The sequence below is a fragment of the Tursiops truncatus genome, chromosome 16 (genome assembly GCF_011762595.2).
Source record: "Tursiops truncatus isolate mTurTru1 chromosome 16, mTurTru1.mat.Y, whole genome shotgun sequence".
Lineage (NCBI taxonomy): Eukaryota > Metazoa > Chordata > Mammalia > Artiodactyla > Delphinidae > Tursiops > Tursiops truncatus.
In genome coordinates this window covers 5,298,106-5,323,588 of record NC_047049.1, presented here as the reverse complement: position 1 = coordinate 5,323,588, position 25,483 = coordinate 5,298,106, and the positions used below count along the sequence as shown (strand labels likewise).

General features: G+C 50.8%; 1 protein-coding gene across 1 annotated transcript in view; it reads left to right on the top strand.

Moving 5' to 3' along the window:
* Positions 1–11,187: 11,187 nt before the first annotated feature.
* The window catches only part of DOCK1 (dedicator of cytokinesis 1), a 517,745-nt gene continuing 503,449 nt past the window's right edge, over positions 11,188–25,483 (top strand). The window contains exon 1 of the mRNA XM_033841901.2: positions 11,188–11,344. Coding sequence (XP_033697792.1) covers positions 11,299–11,344 — 46 coding nt within the window. The 5' untranslated portion in view covers positions 11,188–11,298. The remainder of the gene's footprint in view (positions 11,345–25,483) is intronic.

The window sequence follows — 25,483 nt, the reverse complement described above, 5'->3', positions numbered from 1 at the left end:
GCCCTCATTTACTCCCCTCCACCTCCCCGCAGCCCCATGACTGCTGCAGGGCCCCTTCTGCAGAACCACCCTCTCCTGGAAACCCTGTCCAGCACCCCCCCCCCGCCCCTCAGCCCCACCTCCCCTCGGGGGTGAGGGGCCCTGCAGAGAGCAGAGTGCCCCCGGGGGTGGGACAGGAGAGGGTCTGAAGTAGGCAGGTGAATGAACACTTCCTTCTTCAGGCAGTCAGGCCTTTATTTTTAGTTCCTTTCTATTTACGGCAAGTAATACTGGTTCTCCTTTTTAAAATCAACTTACTTTTTATGATTTTTAAGAAAAATATTAAGCAAATCGTAGCACAAGTGGTGCTGGGCAAGCAAAAGTCCTCAGGGTGGAAAGAGAGGGATGGGTTTTTAGAGCCCGTGGCCCTCGCTGTTTCCGTCCTCACCTGCACTTACAACCTTCTCAGCTGTTCCTTAGCTTGTGGCCCTCCAGACTGGGAGCTCCTGGGGGGTAGTCATCACTGTGTCTCCAGGACCCCCATGGTGCCCTCGTCCAGTGGTGTGCTGTGCACACTTCCTGCCCTGAGCTGAGCCCCACATGCTTGAGTTCCTCCGCTGGGCCTGGGTGTGTGTCTGGCTCAGGCCAGAAGCCACTTCCTCATTGTCTGTGGTCCTGGTCCTTGGGTGACAGCCAAGCAGGCACAGGGTGTGTGTGCCTGCTTGCATCTGGCTGGGGCCCTGCCTCGGGGCCCAGGAGTGGAGAGGGCTTGTTGGTGAACGTGTTGGCGAGGCCAGGCTTGTCCTCTTCTGGGGAAAAGGCCTGGGAGTGGGCCTTCCACGATGCTGAGCAGGTTCTTTTGTGCAGGTTCAAGAAAAGGTTAATTGGGGTGAGCTCTGTCCCCACTGTCACTCATCTGCACCCTTGCACAGGTGGATCAGCTGGCCCGCAGGCCAAGGATGTGAGCTTGTATCACTGATAGCCCATGCCGTGTGGGGTCCCTGCAGCACCCAGAAGGGAGCCCGAGTCACCCCAGGTACTCACTCATTCACTCAACAAACATCTGCTGAGCTCCTACTCTACTGACAGCAGTAGCTGACATGTATTACACACTCGCTGTGCTCCAGGCAGCGCATGAAATGCTCCCACGTGGTTGTCTGCAAATGATAGGCTGTAATTAAATGAGATAATACATGAGCTCAATAAAGCCTGCCTCTTTGTATTATTACTGCTTTCATCTCGCTATTATTAGCCCCAAGCGCCAGGCTCCGCAGATAAGATGCCTAAAGCCTCCCTCCCAGCCTGTGGAGCGGTCACAGATAATTACAGGACCGGAGAAGTCAGTCCAGTTAGATGCCCTCTGAGGGGGAAGGGCTTCTGTGAGTGCTACAGAGGGAGGGACTAACTGTCTGCAGGGTGAAAACACCTCACCTGGCTGATCCAGGCTGGGATAGCATTAGCCTTGGCCAGAGGGAGAGAGGAGGGGCAGGTACTGTACCGGTCTAGGAAGGCTTTGGCTTAGGTGCCCTCTAGGGCCTGAGCAAGTGGTATATGTCCGGGGCCTGGCAGGAAGTTGTACGGATGGAGGCTGGTGGGGAGGGGCGCAGGCCCCTGGGGCACCTGGCTAGTAGGGCTTAAGCACCACAGTTTAAGTTGGCGGGCTGGGTGTGTGCCTGTGGAGCTCGAGGTGAACTGGCTGGGAGGAGTAGTCTTGGTGTGGAGGCCCCTTCCGGCAGGGCTGCCCTGGGCTCAGGCCACACCTAGGGAGGAGCCACCTGGCTGCCCTGCTGGGCCTGGATCTCCATCCAGTCATGGTCTTGGGACACTAGTGGTTAAGGTGGCCGTTGTGTGGTCTGGATGATGAGAATTATTCAGCTTTGACACGTGCCTTTGGACTGCCAAGTCCCAGAGACAGGGAGATCCAAGGAGCATTGGTCGCTGAAGACGAGAAGTCTGGAGGCCTGGGCTTCAGCCCCAGCAACCCTGTCAGCCTCCTCACGTGCAAAGTGGGCATAAGAATAGCCCCCACCACATCCACCCCATGGATTTGCCGTCAAGACCAAATTCACGTAGGTGGTTCAGAGTCTGGGGTCGGACGTTACAGCGATTGGGTTCAATCTGGATTCTACTGCTTTTCAGCTGTGAACTCTGAGCAAGTTACAGAGAACCTTCAGGAGCCTCAGTTTCGTCATCTGTAAGATGGGGCTAACCATAGCTCCTAATCCCAGGTTATTGTGAGGATGACACGCTCCTAGTGCATTAGTGGGTGTGTTCTCAGTAAATTAGCTGGTATTGTGCACCTGTTTCATTTGTGAATGTCAAAACTCTAAACAAAGGACTTCCCAAATTCATCCCCCGTTTCCCCTTAACTCACTTTCTAGAACCAGTTTCTCTTTTCTCAGTCCATCTTCCCTTCTGCCACCAGGGTGAGCTTCCTAAAGCACAGATTGGCCTTGTGCTGTCGCTCTGGCTTGGTGGTCACAGCCCTTCTCCTCTGGCCGCAAACCCACCACACCCACCACTACTCTTCATCCCACGCCCGCACTCCATCTCAGGCACTGAGTGCTTTCCGGACCTCGGCCATTCCTCACGCTGCTCCTTCTTCCTGGAATGATACCTCGTGTCTCACCTTCTCCCCATTATGGTCACCACATTGTCTGCTTTCCCTGATTCCTCCAGGTGGTACGAACTTCTCTTTCCTCCAAACACCCCTAAGCCTCCAGAGGCAGGGGTGTGGGTTTGCATGTGTATCTGGGCCCCGTGACTGACAGACCCGGGGCCTGCCCACCGTTGGCCTTTAGTAAGTTCGCGCTCACCTGGACTCCTCTGTGGTGGCTGAGAAGGAGCCTCTGGCCAAGGGTCAGGCTGCGAGACTCAGGAGAGGTAACGCTGCCTCTGCTGTCTGAACCATCAGAAGGCAACGGCCAGGCCCTGGAGCCGTGCCAGCCTCCCGCGCTGCGGCCCACATCCTGTCCCTGGCTTTCGTGGCCTGGGTGAGGATGTATGACAGCAGGAAACCTGGGCAGCTCCTGTGCAGGAGACTGCAAGAAGCCAGGGAGGAGAAATGTATTTCTTATAGATCTGGAGGTTGCAATCTGAGATCAAGGTGTCAGCAGGTTTGTTTCTCCTTGAAGCCTCTCTCCGTGGTCACTTTCAGGTAGTGTCCTCACATGGCCTTTCTTCTCTGTGGGTGCACTCCTGATGTCTCTTTGTGTGTCCACATTTCTTCCTTTTATATGGACACCAGTCAGATTGGATCAGGACCCACCCTAATGGCCTCGTTTTAACTTAATCATCTCTTTAAAGGCCCTATTTCCAAATACAGTCACATTCTGAGGTACTGGGATTAGGACTTCAACATACGACAAAATTCAGTGCATAACCATGGGTCCCCAAAGGACAGCCAGAATGGCACTGTCCAAAGATGGAGGAGTAGGGGGGACAGATACTCACCATAATTCCTCACTCCCTCTTCACTCAGGCCCCATGCTGAAAGCAGTGAGCACTTTGAGAACCAGAGACAGAAAGGGTCTCATCTAGATAAGTTTAAAAGGAAGAGGCTGGGAGAATCCCAGAATTTCCCAGATAGAATAAGATACCCCACGGACTTCCCTGGCGGTCCAGTGGTTAAGACCCTGTGCTTCCACTGCAGGGGGCATGGGTTCAATCCCTGGTCGGGGAACTAAGATCCTGCATGCCATGTGGTGCAGCCCCCCCCAAAAAAGAATAAGGTACCTTGTTCTTATCCTTAGAAGTATCTACCACCAACCCCACCATGACAATAACAGCTCCCATTTAGGAGCACTGACTCTGACTCTATGGTTGCCATCTCTTTCACACCATTTTTATGTTTTCCTCTACATTTTGTGGGACTTGGAGCATGTTGGTAACTCTGTTTTAAGGTCTTTGTCTGCTAATTACATCATCCCTGTCACTTCTGTGTTTGTTTCTCCTGACGTGTTTTTTTCCCTGGTTACGGGTCATGTCTTCCTGCATCTTTGCACGTCTGGTCATTTTTGGTTGGACGCCAGACATTGTGCGCTTGGTATTGTTGGGCGCTGGATTTTACTGTATTCTTTTAAACAACACTGGATTCTGCTCTGGCTGTTATGTTCCTTGGGCTCAGTTTCATTCTTTTGATCTTGCTTCTAGGTTTTATTATTTACTAGAGCAGCCTTTAGTTTAGGGCTAATGTCGTCCCACTACGAAGGTGTGATCCTTTGGAGGACTCGACTCCACTCTATATCATGAGGTCTTTCCACCCTGGCTGGAGGGAATACTAACTCCTGTGTGAGCTCTGGAAATTATTCAGGGCCTGCTACTTCCTGGTGTTCTTTCCACAGCCAGCTTCCTAGCATTTCAATCCACCCATGCAGAGTACTCAGAAGTTCAATGCAGCGCTTCTGCAGATCTCTGGAATTCTCTCTCGGTGTGGACAGTTCCCTCCTCTTGGGTCCTCTGACCTGTGACTCCTAGCAGCCTAGGGTCTCCTGAACTCAGGTCTGTCTTCTGTGAGTGAGACCCCTGGCTTGCTTTAGCTCCCCTTCCTGTGCTGTGGCCCAGAAACTGGCTCCAGGAAGCCACCTGGGAAGCCATAGAACTCACCTCATTCATTTCCCTTCTTCAGGGATCACAGCCCTGTGTCACCTGGAGTCTGATACCTGAAAACCACTGTTTCATCTGGAGGCCCTACGAGTGAAAGCTCTGCTACCATCATCTCATTAAGTCTTCAAGACACTCTAGAAGTCAGATTATTTTAAAAACAAGGCGGGGCTTCCCTGGTGGCACAGTGGTTAAGAATCTGCCTGCCAATGCAGGGAGGCAGCCTCTTCCTTTTAAACTTATCTAGATGAGACCCTTCCTGTCTCTGGTTCTGAAAGTGCTCACTGCTTTCAGCATGGGGCCTGAGTGAAGAGGGAGTGAGGAATTATGGTGAGTATCTGTCCCCCCTACTCCTCCATCTTTGGACAGTGCCATTCTGGCTGTCCTTTGGGGACCCGCTGTTATGCACTGAATTTTGTCATATGTTGAAGTCCTAATGCAGGTGACACGGGTTCAAGCCCTGGTCCGGGAAGATCCCACATGCTGCGGAGCAACTAAACCCTAGCCACAACTACTGTGCCGGTGCTCTAGTTCCTGTGAGCCACAGCTACTGAGCCTACACGCCACAACTACTGAAGCCTGCACGCCTAGAGCCCGTGCTGCGCAACAAGAGAAGTCACCGCAATGAGAAGCCTGTGCACCGCAACGAAGAGTAGCCCCTGCTCGCCACAACCAGGGAAAGCCTGCACACAGCAACGAAGACCCAATGCAGCCAAAAATAAATACATAAAATAAATAAATTTATTTTTAAAAACGAAATAAATAATAAAAACGAGGAAACTTAGAGCACCCAGGTAATTCTCCCTGAGTCAGACGGCTGCCAAGGTGTTGGTCACGAGTCCGCCTGACTCTGAGAATGCTGCCATGCACTGTCTGGACCCTGAGGGCATCCAGCTTCCAGGGGCAAGGCCTTGACCGTCTCAGGCCTTGCCACCTGGATCCAGGCTCCTTCTACTTCAGGACACTCCCCCTCCTGCAGGTGTCCTGGCCCCCAGCCCCAGAGCTCATTTCTGTGTGTACTCAGTGTGGGAAGGACTGTTTGGTCTGCATTTATATTCACAGTCACATCTGCCCACAAGGCACATTGGGTCAGCAGGCAGCATCCTCTACTGAACAACCTATTTGCTCTATGGAGCTGGTTGAAGTTTAACACCAAGGGTCTGCCTTCATGATCTTCACGGAGAAGGCAGAGCGGTGCACCTGGGAAATGAAGTACAGCCCGAGTGACTGGAGTGAGGCCAGCCCGGGCTACTGTTTCACAAGCGGCTTTCCAAGTCTCAAGCACTTCCCTTCCCTCACTTTATTTATTAAAAAATTTCAGGGACTTCCCTGGTGGTCCAGTGGTTAAGACGCCACACTTCCACTGCAGGGTGCATGGGTTCGATCCCTGGTTGGGGAACTAAGATCCCACATGCTGTGTGGCATGGCCCCCCCTCAAAAAAAATTCAAACATATAAAAAAAGTAGAGGGATGAAACACTCATAAACCTTTCACCTAGACTGAAGAATTTTGTTTCACCTTTCTTTGTTTTTGCTGCAGTATTTTAAAGTAAATGACAAACTTCTAAACACTGCAGCATGTATCTCTAAAATATAAGGACTTTTTTGATATAACCACGATAATTCTATTATTACACTTAGCAAAATAAATAATTTTAAAATATTATCTACTCTTGGTTCATAGTTAAAATCCTCTCTTGTCCTTAACAACTTTTAGAGTTGGTTTGTTAAAGCAGTACCCAGTCAAGGACTGAAATTCTTATATTTCTTTCTTTTTTAAAATTTATTTATTGTTTGTTTATTTATTTTTGGCTGCATTGGGTCTTCGTTGCTGTGTACGGGCTTTCTCTAGTTGTGGCGAGCAGGGGCTACACTTCGTTGCAGTGTGAGGGCTTCTCACTGCAGTAGCTTCTCTCATTGTGGAGCACGGGCTCCACCAGGGAAGTCCTCTTATATTTATTGTCTTTTAAAATCTAGGACAGTTCTTTCCCATCCACCCATTTTTTCCCAATAATACTGACTTGTTGATGACACCAGACCAGTGTCCTACAGAAGAGACTACCTTCTATCTTCATCTGACTGTACAGATATTCCTCAACTTACAGTGGGGTTAGGTCCCAATAAATCCATTGTAAGTTGAAAATATCGTAAGTTGAAGATGTATTTAACACACCTAACTTAACAAAACTCATCGCTTAGCCGAGCCTACCTTAAACGTGCCTAGAATACTTAAGTTATCCTACAGTGGGGCAAAATCATCTAACACAAAGCCTGTTTTATAAGAAAGTATTATATTTCACGTCATTGATTGGATACTGTACTGAAAGTGAAAAGCAGAATGCTTGGTTGTCTGGATACAGAATGATTGTACGTGTCTTGGTCATTTCTCCTCCTGATTGCAGGGCTGACTGGGAGCTGTAGCTCCCAGCTGCTGTCCTGTATCAAGAGATAGAATTGGACTGTGTGTCAGTAGCCCAGGAAAATATCAAAATTCAGAATTCGAGGTAAGTTTTATACTGAACGCACATCACTTTTGTACCATCCTAAAGTTGAAAAATCTTAAGTCGAACCATCCTAAGTTGAGGACTGTCGGGGGTTCTTGTGATGTCATTTAACCTTTAGCTCAATCTCCTTTATTTTCTGTAAACTGGAATTTAGGTCTAAAGTCTCGAATATACTTTTTTTTTTGATTATACTTTTTAGTTCTGCGTGACATTATGTACTGTGACCATATGCCTGGTCATGTACTATGATGCTAACATCTGCTACTGGATCAAAGGGGCAGCAACTAGATGCCTCACTGCAGACCCCGTACTTCCCCTTTCAGGTGGCAAACAGTCAGTGGTTAAGCCGCTTGATGAAGCGTGTAAAATCCCTGCACCTCGTCCTACTCTCATCTGCTCACCACCCTTCCTCGCCAGATAAACGTGTCCCCCTCCCCCATTCACTGTGCCTCTGGTACCTCCACCAGGCAAGAATTTGCTGAATTATCTCTTGAGTTTGCATTGTGAATACGGAAAATTTTTTCAAATTAAAAAAATTAATTTAAATATTCTTTCTTTCTTTTTTTTTTTTTGCAGTACGCGGGCCTCTCACTGCTGTGGCCTCTCCTGTTGCAGAGCACGGGCTCTGGACGCGCAGGCTCAGCGGCCATGGCTCACGGGCCCAGCCGCTCCGCGGCATGTGGGGTCCTCCCGGACTGGGGCACGAACCCGCGTCCCCTGCATCGGCAGGCGGACTCTCAACCACTGCGCTACCAGGGAAGCCCTAAATTTTCTTTTTTAAAAAATATTTATTATTTATTTGGCTGTACCAGGTGCGCGGTCTTCTCACTGCGGTGGCTTCTCTTGCTGTGGAGCACGGGCTCTAGGCGGGCGGGCTTCAGTAGTTGAGGCTCGCGAGCTCTAGAGCGCAGGCTCAGTAGTTGTGGCGCACGGGCTTAGTTGCTCCGCGGCATGTGGGATCTTCCCGGACCAGGGATTGAACCCATGTCCCCTGTATTGGCAGGCAGATTCCCAACCATTGCACCACTAGGGAAGTCTCTGCACGGGATCTTTAGTTGAAGCATGTGAACTCTTAGTTGAGGCATGTGGGATCTAGTTCCCTGACCAGGGATGGAACCTGGGCCCCCTGCATTGGGAGAGCAGAGTCTTAGTCACTGGACCACCTGGGAAGTCCCAATTTTAATTTTCAAAAATTAAAACTGTAATATCAGTTATGCTTTTTCATGGCTCCATCGCCAAGATTCTGTCTTATCTTGGGAGGGGGTCACTAGTCTGAACTCCCACTGATGCCTAGGACTGGGGTACTCAGAGCCACAGTGCTCTTGGGCGGGTCACACCTGCAAGCACGGCAGAGATCCAAGTCCTGCGTGATGCCTGGGAGGTATGGCTGAGCTCCGTGGCCCCGCCACGTCAACTCAGGAGTTAAAAATGCCAACTCACCATAACCACCCATGGCTCGTGGAATTGGAGATGGTGCCAGTCTGGAGCTCAAGCAACCACAGGGCAAGGAGCCAGGGCCCAGACTCGATTTAGAGCTGCAAGATGAGACCACTGTCAGAGTCAGCCAGGGAACGCCGACAAACCTCTCAGTGCTTCAGGGACAGTGGCCAAACATCGCAATAATGGGACCAAAACTTCATTGTCTCCAACACATGGTCTGTGGTCCATCTGGAGTTTTAAAATTCTGATTTAGAGATTTATTTTTATGAGTGTCTTACAAAAGTATAAAAATCCCACTCCACATTTATTTATCTATTCAGTGGGTCCCCTTTATCAGGGTGAAAGTGGAAACTGCTCTAGAAAATGTTAACCATGATGTTATTAAGCAAAAAAGCTGGGGGCAGCATCAGATGAGGAAACCAAGCACAGCTAGAGAATGTCTTACCTGTTCAGCAATATCTTCACCTTTGATCCTCAGAAGAGCTGCCTGAGGTTGGTATCGTTACCCCTAGTTTATAGGTAGGGCTCTCAGAACTCTAAGGCTTACAAGCAGAAAAGGCTAGAGATGGAAGAACGGGTCACACAGCTGGCAACGGCAAGGCCAGGACTCTCAAGCCCCTGGTCTTTCGCTACAATACGCCATCTTCCCCAACATGTAGCCACACAAGCAAAAGTAAAATTGGGCACAAGAGAGATCAGTATCACCAAAATGTTTTCCAGGTTTTCCTTGCAGAATTCCAAGTTCCTAACAAGACCTAGAAGGCCCTTCTACTGCAGGCCCATTTCTTGGCCCTTTTCCCCTGGCTCCCTGTGCTTCAGCCACAGTGTCCTAGAAGTTCCTTGAAGGATTTGTGCTCCTTCCCACCCCAGGGCCTTTGCACATGCTGTTCCCTCTGCTAGTCTCTGCTTTTCCTTAAAGTCTTGGCTTTCTCTGTTTTCTCAGGGAAGCCCGTCCTGATTTGGAGTCAGTCAGGCCGACATGTCATTTGTCTCAGAGTGCCCTACTTCTCCTGTACAACACTTTCACTGTGCTTCTCCTTCAAGGCTCCGAGTCACCAGGCCACATGTTCAGGGCCTGAGCTCCTGAGGTTTCTAATTTCTACAGGAGGTTTTAAGTGTGTACATGAGGTTGTGTGTGATTGGAGCTCAGTCTCCTTCCTTCTGTGGGACTTAAGTTCCTTATCAGTAAAACAGGGCCTGCAACTTTCTATAAATCAGTGGTTGATGTCCGTGAACTCTCAAGTCATATATTATCCTCTGTACGTAGGAGGTTGTCTCTCAGCCACCCAAACTGACAAGCTCTTAGGGCATTCTCAAGTGTTTATTTAATTTATATTCTGGGTGGAATGTTGAGATTTCCCTGTCTCAAAGTGGTCCCAAGGACAGGCGATGGGCATTCTCTACAGCAGAATGGTGGCCTTCCTGGCCTTTCCTAGGCCCTACCAGCCCCTTCCCCAGCTCTGCCATCCAGCGCTGTCCCTACCCCATGGGGCTTTCCAATCTTTTCTACCTTCCTTCGTCCAATCCTTGAAGGCTTTCAGGCCTACTGCCTTGTCACTGGCTCTTGGGGTCATGAGGAGGCGACCAGCCAGTTAATATTCCATGACACCAAATTTACTCAATTTTATGGGCTGTCTTCATTCTGAAGCTGTCTCATTCCTCCTTTCCTTGGTTTTGACCTATTCTTTTCTGAAATTATGGTAAAAATAACTGTGTGTGTGTGTGTTGTTATAAGTTTTTCCTTGGAGAAATCTGAAACCCCATCTTCTACTGCTGTGGAAAACACAACAGTCTGAGAACTCGTGCAGGGTGAAGAGCACGTTCCTAAGAGGCCAGTGTGTCTGCTCCAGGCCAGGCCTGGGGGTTCCTCTCCAGGCCAGCATCTCTTCCCCTCTTTCCCCACTTCACAGACCTTGAGTCCTACTCAGCTAGCAGAAGTTTCTGGGGGCCCAAGGAGGCTGAGGTCTCTGGGCCCCAGCGAGGCCTTGCCTACCTTTCCTTCTTGGCCTCTCGGGGTAAATGCACTCATTCCACACTCCAGCAAGAGGTCACCTCCCCGGTAAGTGCTCCCTGCCCAGGACTGCACCATCTCCTCCCACCAGCCTTGGGTGTCCCTGCTCAAGCACTAGGAGCCGACCCACCTCTTGTTATTCTGCTCATCACCTCCCCACCCCTGGCTTGGCTAGTGTGGTGCTCCTAGCGCACCCGGGCACTGGGTAGGTGCTCAGTTAATGGTTGTCAAATGAATGAATGAACCACGTGCTCTGGGAAGGCTCCTCCCAGGGAACCTGCGGGTTTGCTCAGCTCCAGGCCTCTCCCCCCAAGGCGGAAACTGAGTTGGGGACATCACATCACCGCACGCCAGTCTAACCAGGGGCTGTTGCAAGCCACAAGCCTCACAAATTGCCAAGAATCCCCCTGCCCACCTGCCGGCCAGGGCGCACCCCTCTGAGAGGGGTGTATGAGATCCAGCCCCCGGGAGGGCTCCGTGGACAAGGGGGAGACGACGACCCTGCGGGGCTGCTCCTCGGGGGGTGGGGTCGTGGGCCATGGCCCCCCGCCCGCCGCCGTCCCGCCTCCCGCCGGCGCTCCCGGCCTTTCCCATCCGGCTCGCGACGCTCCGCCCGCCCCGCCCCACATGACACCGCCTCCGCCGCAAACTTTTTCCACCCCATCCTGTCGCGGCTCGAAAGGAATGGAAAATGGCGGCCTAGGCGCGGAGTTTCCTGGCGGAGCGGCGGCGGCGGCCTGGGCGCCGGGACGCGGGCGGCGGCATGACGCGCTGGGTGCCCACCAAGCGGGAGGAGAAATACGGCGTGGGTGAGCACCTCCCGCGCGCCGCGCTCCGGGCCGGCGGGGCGGGGCGGGGGCGCCCGGGAGCCTGTTGCCGGCGGCCCGGGCGGCGCGGGCGGGACGCGGAGGGGCCGCGGAGGCCGGGAACCCGCGTCCCCGCCCTGCCCGCCTGAGGGTCCGTCTGCGGGCACTGCCCACTCGGACCCCGGGCGCACGCTGTTCCCGCGCCCGCTCCGGAGCCCGCGCGAGCCGGGCCGGGGACACGCGGGGGTGGGGGGAGGCTTGTGTCACTTCCCGAGGGTGTCCCCTCCGACATCCAGCTCTCGGGCGGGCACCCCGGCGGCGGAGCCTTCCAGCCCCCGGGGCTGCCCCAGACGCCTCGACCCCAGCTGGGCCGGGCCGGGCCGGGAGGCCCCGGCGGCATTGTTCGGCCGCGCCTTTCTGCTTTTCGGATGAAGTTGTGCTCAGTGTCTGCGGCTCCGGGCGGACAGTTTCAAGTTGCAGCGACCAGAGCGAAGAACTGTGCTCTCCCCCGGTGGGAGGTGGCGTGTGCGACCGGGGCTGGGCGATCGCGCCGCCTGCCGCTCGGTGGTCCTGCCCTGGACGGCGCGGGACCCTCGGAGACCAGCGGCCGAGCGCTCCGGGGTCCCCGGGGCCGGGAGCGGGTTGCGAAGAGCGGGACCTGTTTTGGCTCCGCTGTTCTTTGTCGCTTCCTGGGGGGAGTAGGGAGGGTTGGCTGCAAGTTTACGTTTCGGACCAAGTACACATTCCAGAGTCGGAGGCTCTCCTTAATGGCAAAGCAAGCAGCCCCCAGACCCCGTGCGCCCTGCCGCCCTCCTGGCGGGGGTTGGTAGCCTGGCCTGCGGAGGCCTGTGGGTGCTTGCCTTCTCTTAACTTGCGCACCGGAGGCTCTGTCTGGGCCCGCGGCTGGTCTCCCCCTCCGCACGGCTTCCCAGTTGGCTTCAGTCCCTCTTTCCTCCTGCTCCGCGATCCAGAGGCGTCCTTGACCACCTCTTAAGCCGGGCTCCACTCTGCCTGACTTGGAAGGCCTTTTGTAGCCTTGGCCTCCCCTCCGAAGCCAGGTGGTGCCCTCCTGGGGTTCCAGACCCTGCGGCCTGTCCCGCCCTCCCCCCCCCGACCCTGAGCCTTTGCAGGGAGCAGCCCACTCCCACTGCTGGTGTGGTTCGGCCCTCCCACTTTGGGGAAGCCTGGGCGGTTCTGGTCCCAGGGCTCTCTCTTTTCTTTCTGTGATGCTTCTGCTAGATGCCAGGGACGTAGAGTGGAGCTGGCCTGGACATTGGGACGGTTCTAGGTCCCCTCTGGGCCCGCAGGGGCTTGTTGCACAGGTGGCGCTACTTCAAAACCACCGTGGCTGAATTCCCTTCCCTCCCCTGTTTTAGAGATGAGGCCTCCGGGGCTCAGGCACATCTACAAAGGCCAGCAGCAGAGCTGGGCTTCCGAGTGCAGCGTCCTGTGCCCATTCAGGTGGTTTCAGCCCCGATAGAAAGGTCCTCATCGATCCACATTGGATGAGGGAGGTTTGGGTGTGGAGATTCCTGCTGGATCAACTTCGGGTGTGGGGTAGCATTGGGGGGGGGGCTCTGGGCTGCAGTGAGCCTGCTGGGATGCTGTGTGTGAGGGGAGGGCTGAGGGCAGGCCCTCAGGGAACGCAGTGCTTAGAGATGGAAGAGAAGCAGGAGCCCTGGGGAGAGGAGGGGGCCAGGCGGGGGCAGCAGAGCCCAGCGCTCCTGCTCAGGACTTGCCCTCTCAGTCCTGTGTGGTGGGGACTGCTGTCCCTCCCACTTCTCAGAGGCAAAGGACAGACTAGCGCCACTAGTAAGTGCTCCATCCTGAAACTGAACCCTGGTGGTGGCTCTAGAGTTCATGGTCACCCCTCTGTGCTCACCAGGAGATGGGTGAGGGACCTCTCTTTAAGGTCGCTTTGATACCCTTGGCTCCCAGTGTGACCTGGATGGTGTCAGAACCCTGGAGGTGTCCATACCTGTGGAGTGACTTGTGTCTCATGAGCAAAGGGAACATTCACAAGTAGAGACCCACAAGCAGGGTCTCCCCACTGGGGAGGCAGCTGTGGGCACGAACGTGGTTGTGTCCTTCCCACGGTAAGTCACATGCCTTCCAGAAGCTTTGCTAGCACTCACGGCAGTGCCTTCTAACATCACACCTTTGGCTAATACTTTGGTTTTAGGAAAACTCCAAGTTGAAAAGTTTCCAGAGAAGAAGAGTATCCTGGAGGTTTTGGAACCAGTTCTGGGAAGGATGTGAGTGGAGGTCAGGCAGGGGAGATGGGAGGGGGTCGTCCTGCCTAGTTTCACCAGGTGGAGAGGAGGAGACAGTACAACTCTTTCAGCTGCAGGAGGAACTTTAAATAACTGGACCCCCTGTCGGGGAGGGCGGGCAGGCATAGAGCTCCTAGAGTTCCCGATTTGGGGCAGGGGAAGCTGAGGATGCTTGAGTCAGGCTGCCCTCCTGTCTGGGAGTTTGCCTGGGGAGGATCCCGCTGGTTCTCAGGGAGTGGGCTGGCTAGGAAGATGTAAGTGTTGGATGTAGGGATTCATTTCCACGAGTTTAATTCCTCTTTCTGCCGAAGGGAAAATTACTGGAAATCCCCTTTACCAACCACAGCGTTTTTTGGGGGGAGCCTCACAACAGGACTGTGTTTCCCTAGATGGGCCCTGGTGGGTCTGTGGGCGGCCAGGCTTCCACCCGGCCAGTGACTTGGCCCCTGAGTGAATCATGAGGGGAGAGAAAATGGTAAAACTCCATCTCATTTGGAAACATGAATCACAGCTCATTGTTTGCAAGTACTTAGAATCTGTTAGAAGCATTGTTTGTAAATGAGACACTTCAGTTATTTATTTACTTTGTGGAATCGGGAAAGGAGTAAACAGCTGATCTGTTGCTTGCTCAGCAAAGGCAGGAAACGCTGGTGGCCCCCCCTCAGCATTCATGGGGACCAGCCTGTTAATTTCTCCCCTTGGGCTTGAGTTTGGTGGGTCAGTTTTTACAGACCTGGCTTATTGACACGGACATGAACTTTGACCTAGCTGTCACACTGAGGGGTTGGACCAGATGAACTTTCCCATCATCCCCCAACTAGGCAGAGTCAAAACGTCCCAACACCAGTAAAATTGTGTTCATGGGGATCCTGTTCTTCAGGTGAGGTGAAAAGATGCAGCGGTCACATCTGAGGCTGGCGTGCTCACGTCTCAGTGACGGCATGGAAGGCAGAATAACGGCCCCCCGAGTGTCCAGGATGCGTGAATGTGGTGTGTGACACGGCAAAAAGGACTTGACAGATGAGATCATGGCCGTGAACCCTGAGGTGCAGAGCTGGTCCCGGGTTAGCCACGTGGGCCCCCAAAGCAGAGGACTTTCTCTGTCTGCTCGCACATGAGAGATTCGGCAGAAGTGGAGTCAGAGCGATTCCGAGCCTGGGAGGGTTCCATGCCCGGATGCTGGCCCGAAGATGTCGAGGTCCGCTTGCTACCAGGCAGAGGCCTCAGGGAGCTGAGGTTGGCCCCAGCTGACAGCCAGCAGGGGAATGGGGACCTCAATCCTGCAATTATAGCTGGATTCTGCCAGCACCCCTGAATAAGCCTGGAAACATTCATCCTAGAGCCTCCCGTGGAGCGCAGCTGGCCAGCACCTTGACTTTGAGACCCAGAGCCACTGGGTGTCTGACCTGGAGCACGTGAGGTCATGAATGCAGGTGGTTTTCCACTGCCAAGGGTGTGATGATTTGTTACGGCAGCAATAGATCAGGAATGGAGGTGGTGTGGAGAGCAGCTGGGCAAGACTACGGTTCTCTTTCCACCCTTTAGCTTTGCTAGAGGCAGATTGAACGAACACCAGTGACTTCAGCGTGCCCTTCACCCTCCACTCCAGGCAAACCTCAAAAAGGGGATGTGGGCACTGGCACCGAGACATCTTTAACTTCTGGCTCTTAATTGTTATGTGGCCCTTGAGCAAGTTATTCCTGCTTTCTTAGCCTCAGTTTCCTCATCTGGAAAGTGGACCCAAGCCTGCCTACTGCAAAGACCGGTGGGGATTCACTGAGATAATGTCCTCAGAGCGCAAAGCCCTGAGATCAGCGTTTGCGATAAGCCAGGTACGCCATGGAGCGGTGCTTTTAGTAATTTTTTATTTAATAAAGCGCAGGTTAGAAATGTAGTGACAAGTGATTTCCTGTTTGGATTTGACAGTCATGGTGGCTGGAGGGATGCTTCTCTTCCAAACTTGTTGTCTTAATGGTGTGTTTTGCCCCCATATTAGGGGGATGTGACATTTTGCTTGGTGTTAGGGATTGTGGCGTGTGTATTCGGATTAGCCCTGCGCGAGGAGTGGTGTAATATCCAGTAAATTTGGGAGTGTGAGAGTTGCTGAGAAATGCTCTTTGTTGCTTAGAGTAGCAAGCAAGCTGCTACTTTGGGGGAAGAAAAATTTGATTTGCTTATAAGTAAATAGAAATGCAGACATTTTCATTCACTGGAGTTGCAGAAAAATGAAATTAAGGCACATTATATTTCTACAAACCTGATTTTACTTTGGAAACACTATAAAAATTTTAAATTTATTGTAGTGCCAGTGTTGGCCCAGAATATCAGACGTCTTATCAGGATTGTCTTAGCGGGTGTGAATAGTTCTTTCTCTTGTTCTCTCATGACCTCTGAGGATGCAGGTGGTGCAGACATGGAGAAAGAAACAGGCAGTTGTGAGTCCTGTGCTGGGTACAGCTGAGGAGCCACAGTGCCCGAGGGCACCTGCCATCTCTCTGTCTCTCCTCTCTTTTTCTCTTTCTTCCCTTCTTCCTTCTTCCGTTCTTCCTTCTTCCCTTTCCCCCTTGTTCTTTCCTTTGTTCCCTCCTTACTCTCCCTTTTTTTCTTCATCCACTTTGGGTTTTCAGATAATTACAGACCCAACAGTTGTAAGAAATAGTACAGAGAGACCCTGTGTACCCACTACAATTTTCCCCCAAGGTTATATCTTGCAAAACTGCAACACACGGTATCAGAACCCGGATATTGACATTGAAGAAGATCCAGAGCATTTCCATCATCCCAAGGACCATTCCTGCCCTTTTGTTGCCAAACCCACCTCCCTCTGCCCTTCCGCATCCTCCCTGGCAACCATGAATCTGTTCTCCGTTTCTGTAATTTTGTAATTTCAAGAACTGTTCCATGAATGGGATCTTGCAGTATGTAACCTTTTTGGATTGCCTTTTCTTGCTGGACATCATTCTCAGGAGAGTCATCAGGTTGCTGTGTGTATCCATGGTTTGAAGGATGTCTGGGTTTTGGCTGTTACTAGTAAAGCTGCTGTGAACATTGACGCACAGGTTTTAGTGTGAATGGAAGTCTTCATCTTCCCGGATAACTGCCTAGGAATGCGGTTGTTGAATGGAAAGGTAGTTTGGCTTTTTAAGAAACTCCCAAACTTTTCCCGAGCGGCTGTGCCATTTTATGTTCCCACCAGCCGTGTGTGTGTGTGTGTGTGTGTGTGTGTGTGTGTGTGTGTGTGTGTGTGTGTGAGAGAGAGAGAGAGAGAGAGAGAGAGAGAGAGAGAGAGAGAGAGAGAGATCCAGTTTCTCCGCATCCTAGTCGACGTTTGCTCTTGTCCCCTGCATCGGCAGGCGAACTCCCAGCCACTGCGCCACCAGGGAAGCCCTCATCAAAAACTTTATTCCGCCTTTATCCTGGCCTGTTTGCTGTTTACAGTTGCTGCTGCCTTTCCTCAAGAGTGTGATACACAATTTATATGCCATCTTGCTGATTTTGTTTAACTTACGTGGCTACTAGGTATACTTTTAGGTATAAATGTAACTGTTGTGATTTCCGTCCTGAATTAGGGTTGCCTACCTGCTGTAAACAGACAGCCCCACCGTTCCGCTGGCTTCATTCAATGAACGTTCCTTTTTCCTTCACGTCACAGACCACGTGGCTGGTGGGGAGCGGGCCGGGAGCTCTGTTCCATCAGGTCATTCAGGGACCAGGCTGTCTTCTATCCTGTGGCTCTGTCCCCTGCCAGGATCTTGGGCTCCTTGCCTTTTAATTTGGGCGTGGGGGAAGAAAGAGATGGAGGCTAGTTCACAGGAGATTTCTTCCCTGCCAGGGCTGGAGGTGGTACCATCCTTCTGGTCACATTCTTTTGTTTAGAGCTCCGTCCCTGGCCAGATGTGGGACCCAGAAATGTAGTCGTGCTGTGTGCCCTGCAGGAGGCTGATGTGGGGCTCCTCCGAGTGTTTTCCATTGATCAGCAAGAGCTGTGATGGACCGGTTAGCAACATGGGCATTGAGCAAGGGGTTGTAAGATCTTATACCTTTTAGTCCCTGAGAATCCTTTGGCGGAACAGATGGCCAGACCCCTACAGAGATGTGAAGAGATGTGAATGGGGACAGATGCCGCCTTTTTCTTTGAGGTATATTCCACTACTTATGTCCCGTAGATTTCAGGATGTTCTTTGCTGTGTACTTAATCCGGACGGCTGCTGTGGTCAGGGGAGTGGACCGTTGAGCATAAGGAGAGCTCTCTAAATTGGTCATCTTCTTATTTGTTGCCAGTTCCTATTCTCACCACCCTAAAATGTATGCAGCACCCCAGACCCCATTCCTGGGTCTGTTGAATTCTTTTGACCTCAGAAGATGGTTACTAAAGCCTGCTAGTGAGAACTGTGTCTGCTTCTAAGCGTTAGCCTTTGTTTCTTTGTTAGAATGGAGTCTTCATTTTCTTTTTTTTTAATAATTGAAGTACAGTTGATTTACAATGTTGTGTTAGTTTCAGGGGTACAGCAAAGTGATTCAGTTAATATATATATAATATATTTATAGAAATAAAGATATATTCTTTTTCAGATTCTTTTCCATTATAGTTTATTACAAGGTGTTGAATATAGTTCCCTGTGCTATACAGTAGGTACTTGCTACTTATCTGTTACATATATAATAGTTTGAATCCGCTAATCCCAAGCTCCTAGTTTATCCACCCCCTGCCCCCTTTTCCCCTTTGGCAAACATAAGTTTGTTTTCTATGTCTGTGAGTCTGTTTCTGTTTTGTAAATAAGTTCATTTGTATCATTTTTTGGATTCCATATATAAGTGATAACATATGTGTCTTTCTCTGTCTGACTTATTTCACTGAGTATGATAATCTCTAGGTCCATCCATGTTGCTGCAAATGGCATTATTTCATTCTTTTTTATGGCTGAGTAGTATTCCATTGCATATCTGTACCACCCCTTCTTTATCCATTCATCTGTCGACGGACCTTTAGGTTGCTTCCATGTCTTGGCTATTGTGGCTAGCGCTGCAATGAACGAACCTTCATTTTCTGAAATAGCGCTTGTCTTTATGACCAAGCAGGCACTGAAAAAGGCTGTAAGGGTAAATCAGTCAGAACTGCAGTAACTTCAAGTGATGTGCGGGGATTTGATGGCGTGGGATTTTAAAGAGCGCTGGACCAGGAGTCAGAAGGCCTGGAGTCCAGGCCTGGGTGCAGCACTTAGTGCCACCTTACTGACCTCCCCAACCTCAGGCCCTGCACGGGGCCCTGGGAGAGTCCCAGAGCCTGAGCTCACCTCTCAGCTGCCCGCGACGAGCTACAGGGATCACGTGTGCGGGAGAGCCTGCAGCCAGAAAAAGTACCGCTCGGATTCGCTTACTGTGTGGGTGTTAACTTCCTTTAGAGAAAATACGCAATTTCCGGTGATGGTTTTCTTGACTTTTAATTGGAAGAGGGCAGTGTGGCCTCGTGAGCTTTCCTTTTCCTAAAGTTTGCTAATTTGTATTTTATTTGTTACAGACAAGTTGTCTGGTGACGGACTGGCATCGTGGGCAGATGAGCATTCTGAGTGAGCTGCTCACCTGGGCAGTTGAACCTGCGTGTAGGTAGAGAGGAGGAGCGATGGAGTGATGGCGTAATTGTGTCCCAGCTTCAGGGATGAGCACAGTGGTCCTCAACCGCAGGGAATTAGCCATAGAAGAAAATGGTGCCTTCAGACAACCCCATCCTCCCTCCCTCCCTCGCCCCCCCCACCTTCCTGTTTACTTGACAGCTTTGTTCCTAGACCTCGAGGATCCAGAGACACCCCATGTCTCATCTCCGCTGGATTTTTGCCATTCAGTGAATTACTCAGAACTCTGCGGCGTTCGGAACTTTGGGGTTTGCAGGCATGTGGATCTGTTCGGTTCCTTTTTCACGTTCAGTTTGTCTTCTGAGAGTGTGTCCTCCATCCCAGCGCTCGAGGTCTCTGATCAGACACCCGAGACCGTGGTGGCTGCCGCCTCCTTGGCCAGGGCATCCTTGAAAACGCCCCTCCCGGCCTCCTTGGCCTCCTTTCCTGCTGCACTCCTGTCCCACCGGCTGACTGGCTGGTCCCAGGTCACGGGCTGCAATTTCCTGCCTCAGCTCCATAGGATCTGTGCCACATCCGGCTCGTTCCCCCCTCCCGGCATTGCTGGGCTGCCGAGCCCTTCCGGAATCGACTGTCCCCTGTGTTGCCAACCTCGGGTTGCGGGACAGGGTTGTGTGAGGGCTGAGGCCCCGGGGAGAATGGTCCTCAGTCCCCAGGGCCTGGGAGTCTCGAGGGACAAGGGAGGGGAGTGGTGGAGAGAGCGTGGGGAGGGGGCAAGCGGGCCCTGGGGTCAGGGAGTCAGGATTGAGGAGACCAGAGGCCAGCCTCCCCCAGATCTCACAGCACTCTGGTTTCCCTTCTTAATTTCATCAGCCAGAGTCCCGTACAGATTTGGCTGATAGAGCAGCGGTGCCCAGCAAGGGGTCCGGAGCAGCTGGCCTGAATATGGGGGAGGGAACCTGTCTAAGGCTCAGTGCCTCGTCCCTCCAATATTCAGCGACATCCCTGCAAAGAAGGTCCTTTGAGTGGAGGCTGCCCGGTCTAGGACCGTAGTGCTGGGTCGGGATGCCCCTGGGGCTCTGAAGCCCGTCCGCCCCAGTTTACTCACTTGTCGACCATGGATGACAGTAGTTTCTGCCTCACAGAGTTGCTCAAGGGTTAAATGGGCGAATTCATGTAAAGCAGGTTTTCTCGACCTGTGTACTAGTGGCATTCTGGGTTGGATGTATTTTGGTCTTGGGGGGCAGCCCTGGGTACTGCGGGGTGCTTGGCAGCGTCGCTGACCTCCATCCACTAGATCCCACTAGCAATCCCCTCCTTTCAGTGGTGCCAACCCAAAATAGGTCCAGACATTGCCACCTGTCCTCCTGGGGGCCAGGTGGCTCCCACTGGTGTCAATAAAGTGCTGGGAGTCACCCTCAACTCCTAGTCAGCACTCTGTAGTTGTTTACTGTAGTATTGTGACCGTGTTGTTAGAAGCAAAGTCTTTGCCGCATATTTGGGAGGAAAAGTTAGAAACCTGCAGGACTTGTTTCCCGAGGGGTGTGCTTTGGGCAAGAGGGCTTGGAGGAGGAAGCCTAAGGGGGTTGGTGGAAGGGTTAGCGGGGCACCTGGGCTGTCTAAGGATGTTCAGGAGACAGCTATGTTTCTTCTTTCTGAGAGACAAACAGCAGTTTTGAGGTCATGTCCTGGGAAAAATGCAGATTACCAGGGGAATTATGGTCCATCCCCAACATTCTGTCTAAGAAATATCATTCAGGCTGCCCACAGACCTTCATAAATATGGGAGGTCAGGCATTCGCTCTTGGAGTTTTATTTGCTGGAATAAAGGCACTTATCAAGACTCCATTTCCGCCCCCCCAAATAATAACTTATTTTCTTGAACATAATTGGCTTAACCAGGGGCAAATAATGATTTAGCAGGAGGGAAATGTGATTATTTTTCTTCCAAATTGACGTGCTTCTATTAACTTCACAAGATTAATTTTCAAGTCCTTCTAACAACATCATGTGTGTTCTACTGCCCATTTTTCAAAGGCAAGAATGCGTTTTGGTCCTCCAGGCGCTGTGACCAGGCTGCCAAGTTTATTCAGATGGTTCCTGGGGGGTATTGCTTTGAGGATCAGCCTGGAGAGGCCAGGGCGAGGGAGAGGTGGGGACGGGAACCCCTACTGGGGACTCCCACGTATAACAGGGAAGAGAGCTTCCTTTGGTTGACCTCACTGACGTCTGGTGGTGTTTCCATACTGAAGTTCTGGCACATCCTCCCCTGTGTGTTCTGGCGGTGCCACAGTGCCTTTGTGCATGCTCTTCTGCCTGCCTGGAAATGCCCTTTGTTTATCTTCCATCTGTCAAGCTTTTCCAGGCTCAGCTCAACTTGTAAACCTTTCTTTTTTTTTTTGATTTATTTTATTGAAGTGTAGTTGTTTTGTTTTGTTTTGGTTTGGCCACACCACGAGGCGTGTGGGATTTTGGTTCCCTGACCAGGGATCGAACCCGGGCCCCCTGCAGTGGACCGCCAGGCAAGTCCCACAGTGTAGTTGATTTACAGTGTTGTGTTAATTTCTGCTGTACATCAAAGTGATTCAGTTATTCCTATATACATTCTTCTTCATATTCTTTTCCATTATAGTTTATCATAGGATATTGAATATAGTTCAATATACCGTATACTGCTATACAGTAGGACCTTGTTGTTTATCCATTCTATATATGATAATCCCGAACAGCCAGTCCATCCCTTCCCCACCTCCCCTCCCCCTTGGCAACCACAAGCCTGTTCTCTATGCCTGTGAGTCTGTTTCTGTTTTGTCAGTAAGTTCATTTGCGTCATATTTTGGAGTCCACATGTAGGTGATATCATATGATACTGTCTTTCAGTATCTGACTTACTTCCCTTAATATGATAATCTCCATCTGTGTTGCTGCAAATGGCACTATTTCATTCCTTTTTACGGCTGAGTAGTATTCCATCGTATATACAGACCACATCTTCTTTATTCATTTGTCTGTCAGTGGACACTTAGGTTGTTTCCATATCTTGGCTGTTGTACATCATGCTGCTGTGAACATTGGGGTGCGTGGATCTTTTCAAGTTAGAATTTTCTTTGGATATGTGCCCGGAAGTGGGATTGCTGGATCATGTGGCAACTCTCTTTTCAGTTTTTTGAGGAACCTCCATACTCTTTTCCATTTACATCCCCACCAACAGTGTAGGAAGTCAACTGGCCAGTCTTCCTTGATTCACCCGGGCTGCACGAGGGGCCCTTCTGCAGGCTGCTCTCTGCAGTTCCACAACATGCTTCTGTCTGTGGGCGCCGTTGGTGGATTCCTCCTTCATGTCCCCTGCTGGACAGAGGGCCCCTGGGGACAAGGGCTGAGTTGTGTTCCTTCCTCTGTTCCCTGCACCTGTGTGGTCCCTCGCACATCTTGTTGAGTGAAGGTGAAGGGACAGCTAGAGTTCATCTCGGCAAAGTATCCGGAGCTAATTTGAAAGCTGTGAGTGTGTGTATCTAGGTTATTACAAAATATTGAGTGTAGTTCCCTGTGCCATGCAGTAGGTCCTTGTTGGTTCTCTATTTTATTTTTATTTAATTAGTTAATTCATTGATTAATTTATTTGGCCTCCCTGCCCCGCACGCGGGATCCTAGTTCCCCAACCCAGGATCGAACCTGCGCCCCCTGCAGTGGGAGCGTGGAGTCTTAACCACTGGACCGCCAGGGAAGTCCTGATTATATCTGTGTTATATATAGTAATTGCTAGACTCTTAAAGCCAAAAGGGCAACATTGTCTTGGTTTTCTAATTGAAGGACCAGGGCTGTGAGGGTAGAGCTGGGCTGGGACCCTCTGTGGCAGGCCCCCTTAGAGCTTTAATGAACACAAGAGGCCTCGGAAGTGCTGGGAGTGGGGGAGGGGCAGGGAACCTTGAGGGAAAGGTTAAAACCAGTGATGCAACAGAAATCCAATTCTGTAGGATTCCTGCCTCTTCAACCGTGTGTTGCCTCCAGTTGAACAGAAAATAAAACCTCCATTTTACAGTTTTCACCTGACCGGTAGTTACCAGTGGGGACCACGTGTGGTCAAGGGCTCGAAAACATTTGCACAATTTCCCTCTTCGACCGCTGTGATTTACAGGCAGGCAGTTAAAGGTGGGATTAACGTGGAATGAGCCTTCAGAGTGAAGAATCTAAGTGCCTGGGAATAAAGTAGTGGAGAAAAGTGTTTCTTAAGGACAGAGTTTTAATAATCATGGCATAAATAGATAGCAGTAGTTACTTACATTTTTGAAGTCGATATTTTTATTCACCTAACAAAGTCTGCCGCTTACCTGCAAGTACGTGCAGCGGCTTTGCAAACGTGCTTTAAATGTGTCAGCCTACAACAAGTTTTGGACCAGCTTATAAAATTTTCATTGGGCTTCCCGCCTTTGTCACTGACTTAATAATGATTCCTCTCGTGGCTGGCATTGCTTGACAGCTGGAAGAAATGGAATGGTGCTGTTGCATCTTGTTTTCATTTTTTTATGAACACTTCTTGTTTCCTACAGCCCACCTTGCTGGGCAGTGGGCCATCTGCCCTCAGCTTGTGCTCTAAAATACTTCTAATTATGTGCACGTGCACACAACCACACACACACACACACACACACACACACACACACACACACACACACAAAGCTGGCTGAAATCCTGGCATTACCTGGTCCAGCTTCTCCACTTTACTCTTCTTCTTACCTTTTCTTACCACTCAGGGGATTCATGGGTACATTTCTGAACATAAACACGTGGCAGAGTATGTGTGTCATAGCTGCACCCATATGGACAACCGAAAACCTCGAAGGGCAGGAGAGACCAAACGAAGTGATGTTATTAGAAAACCTTTCAGGGACCCTTCTAGAGCAGGGATGCTTCCAATTTCTTCCTTTTCTGAGATGACAAGTGGAGGGAATACCCAAAAGTTCAAGTAGAGATGACTTTTTTTTTAATTGAAGTATAGTTGATTTAAAATGTTGTGTTAGTTTCAGGTGTACAGCACAGTGATTTAGTTTATATATATATAATATATAAAGTATATATATATAATATATATAAATATATATATAGAATATATATGGGACTTCCCTGGTGGCGCAGTGGTTAAGAATCCTCCTGCCAGTGCAGGGGACACGGGTTCGAGCCCTGGTCCGGGAAGATCCCACATGCCGTGGAACAACTAAGCCTGTGCGCCACAACTACTGAGCCTGCGCTCTAGAGCCCGCGAGTCACAACTACTGAGCCTGCATTCCTGGAGCCCGTGCTCCGCAACAAGGGAAGCCACCGTGATGAGAAGCCTGTGCGCCGCAACGAAGAGTAGCCCCTGCTTGCTGCAACTAGAGAAAACCCACATGCAGCAATGAAGACCCAAGGCAACGAAAAATAAATAAGTAAATAAAATTGATTCTTTTTTTTTTTGAATCACTTGGCTTTTCTTTTTTTTAAAATTTATTTTATTTTTGGCTGTGTTGTGTCTTCGTTGTTGCACACGGACTTTTCTCTGGATGCGGCGAGCAGGGGCTACTCTTCATTGTGGTGCACAGGCTTCTCATTGCGGTGGCTTCTCTTGTTGCAGAGCACGGGCTCTAGCTGCGCAGGCTTCAGTAGTTGTGGCTCGCGGGCTCTAGAGCACAGGCTCAGTAGTTGTGGCGCACGGGCTTAGTTGCACCGCGGCATGTGGGATCTTCCCAGACCAGGGCTCGAACCCGTGTCTCCTGCATTGGCGGGCGGATTCTTAACCACTGTGCCACCAGGGAAGCCCAATAAAATTGATTCTTAAAAAAAAAAAAGAATATATAAAAGAATATATTTATTCTTTTTCAGGTTCTTTTCCATTATAGGTTATTACAAGATATTGAGTATAGTTCCCTGTGCTAAACAGTAGGTCCTTATCGTCTATTTTATATGTAGTATCGTGTATCTGTTAATTCCAAATTCCTAATTTATCCCCTGCCCCCCCCCCCACTACCCCTTAGTACAGATCACTCTTAACAATGGAATGAGATTTTCTTAAACTGCCACTTCTGGTGATTGAAACGAGCGCCATCTTTATCACAGAAGTCGCGGAGAGCCCAGGACCTGGAGGGGATGGCTGACCTTGCTCTGGAGTACCGGCCTTATCAGAGGAGCTGTCCCGTGACATCAGCGGGGAGCTCCGTGACTGGAATCAATACTGTGGCAGTTTAATTAGTTATTTAATTAATCAGTCTATCTGTTTATTCATTTAGTTATTTTTCAAGCTTTATTAAGATATAGCTGACGTGCAG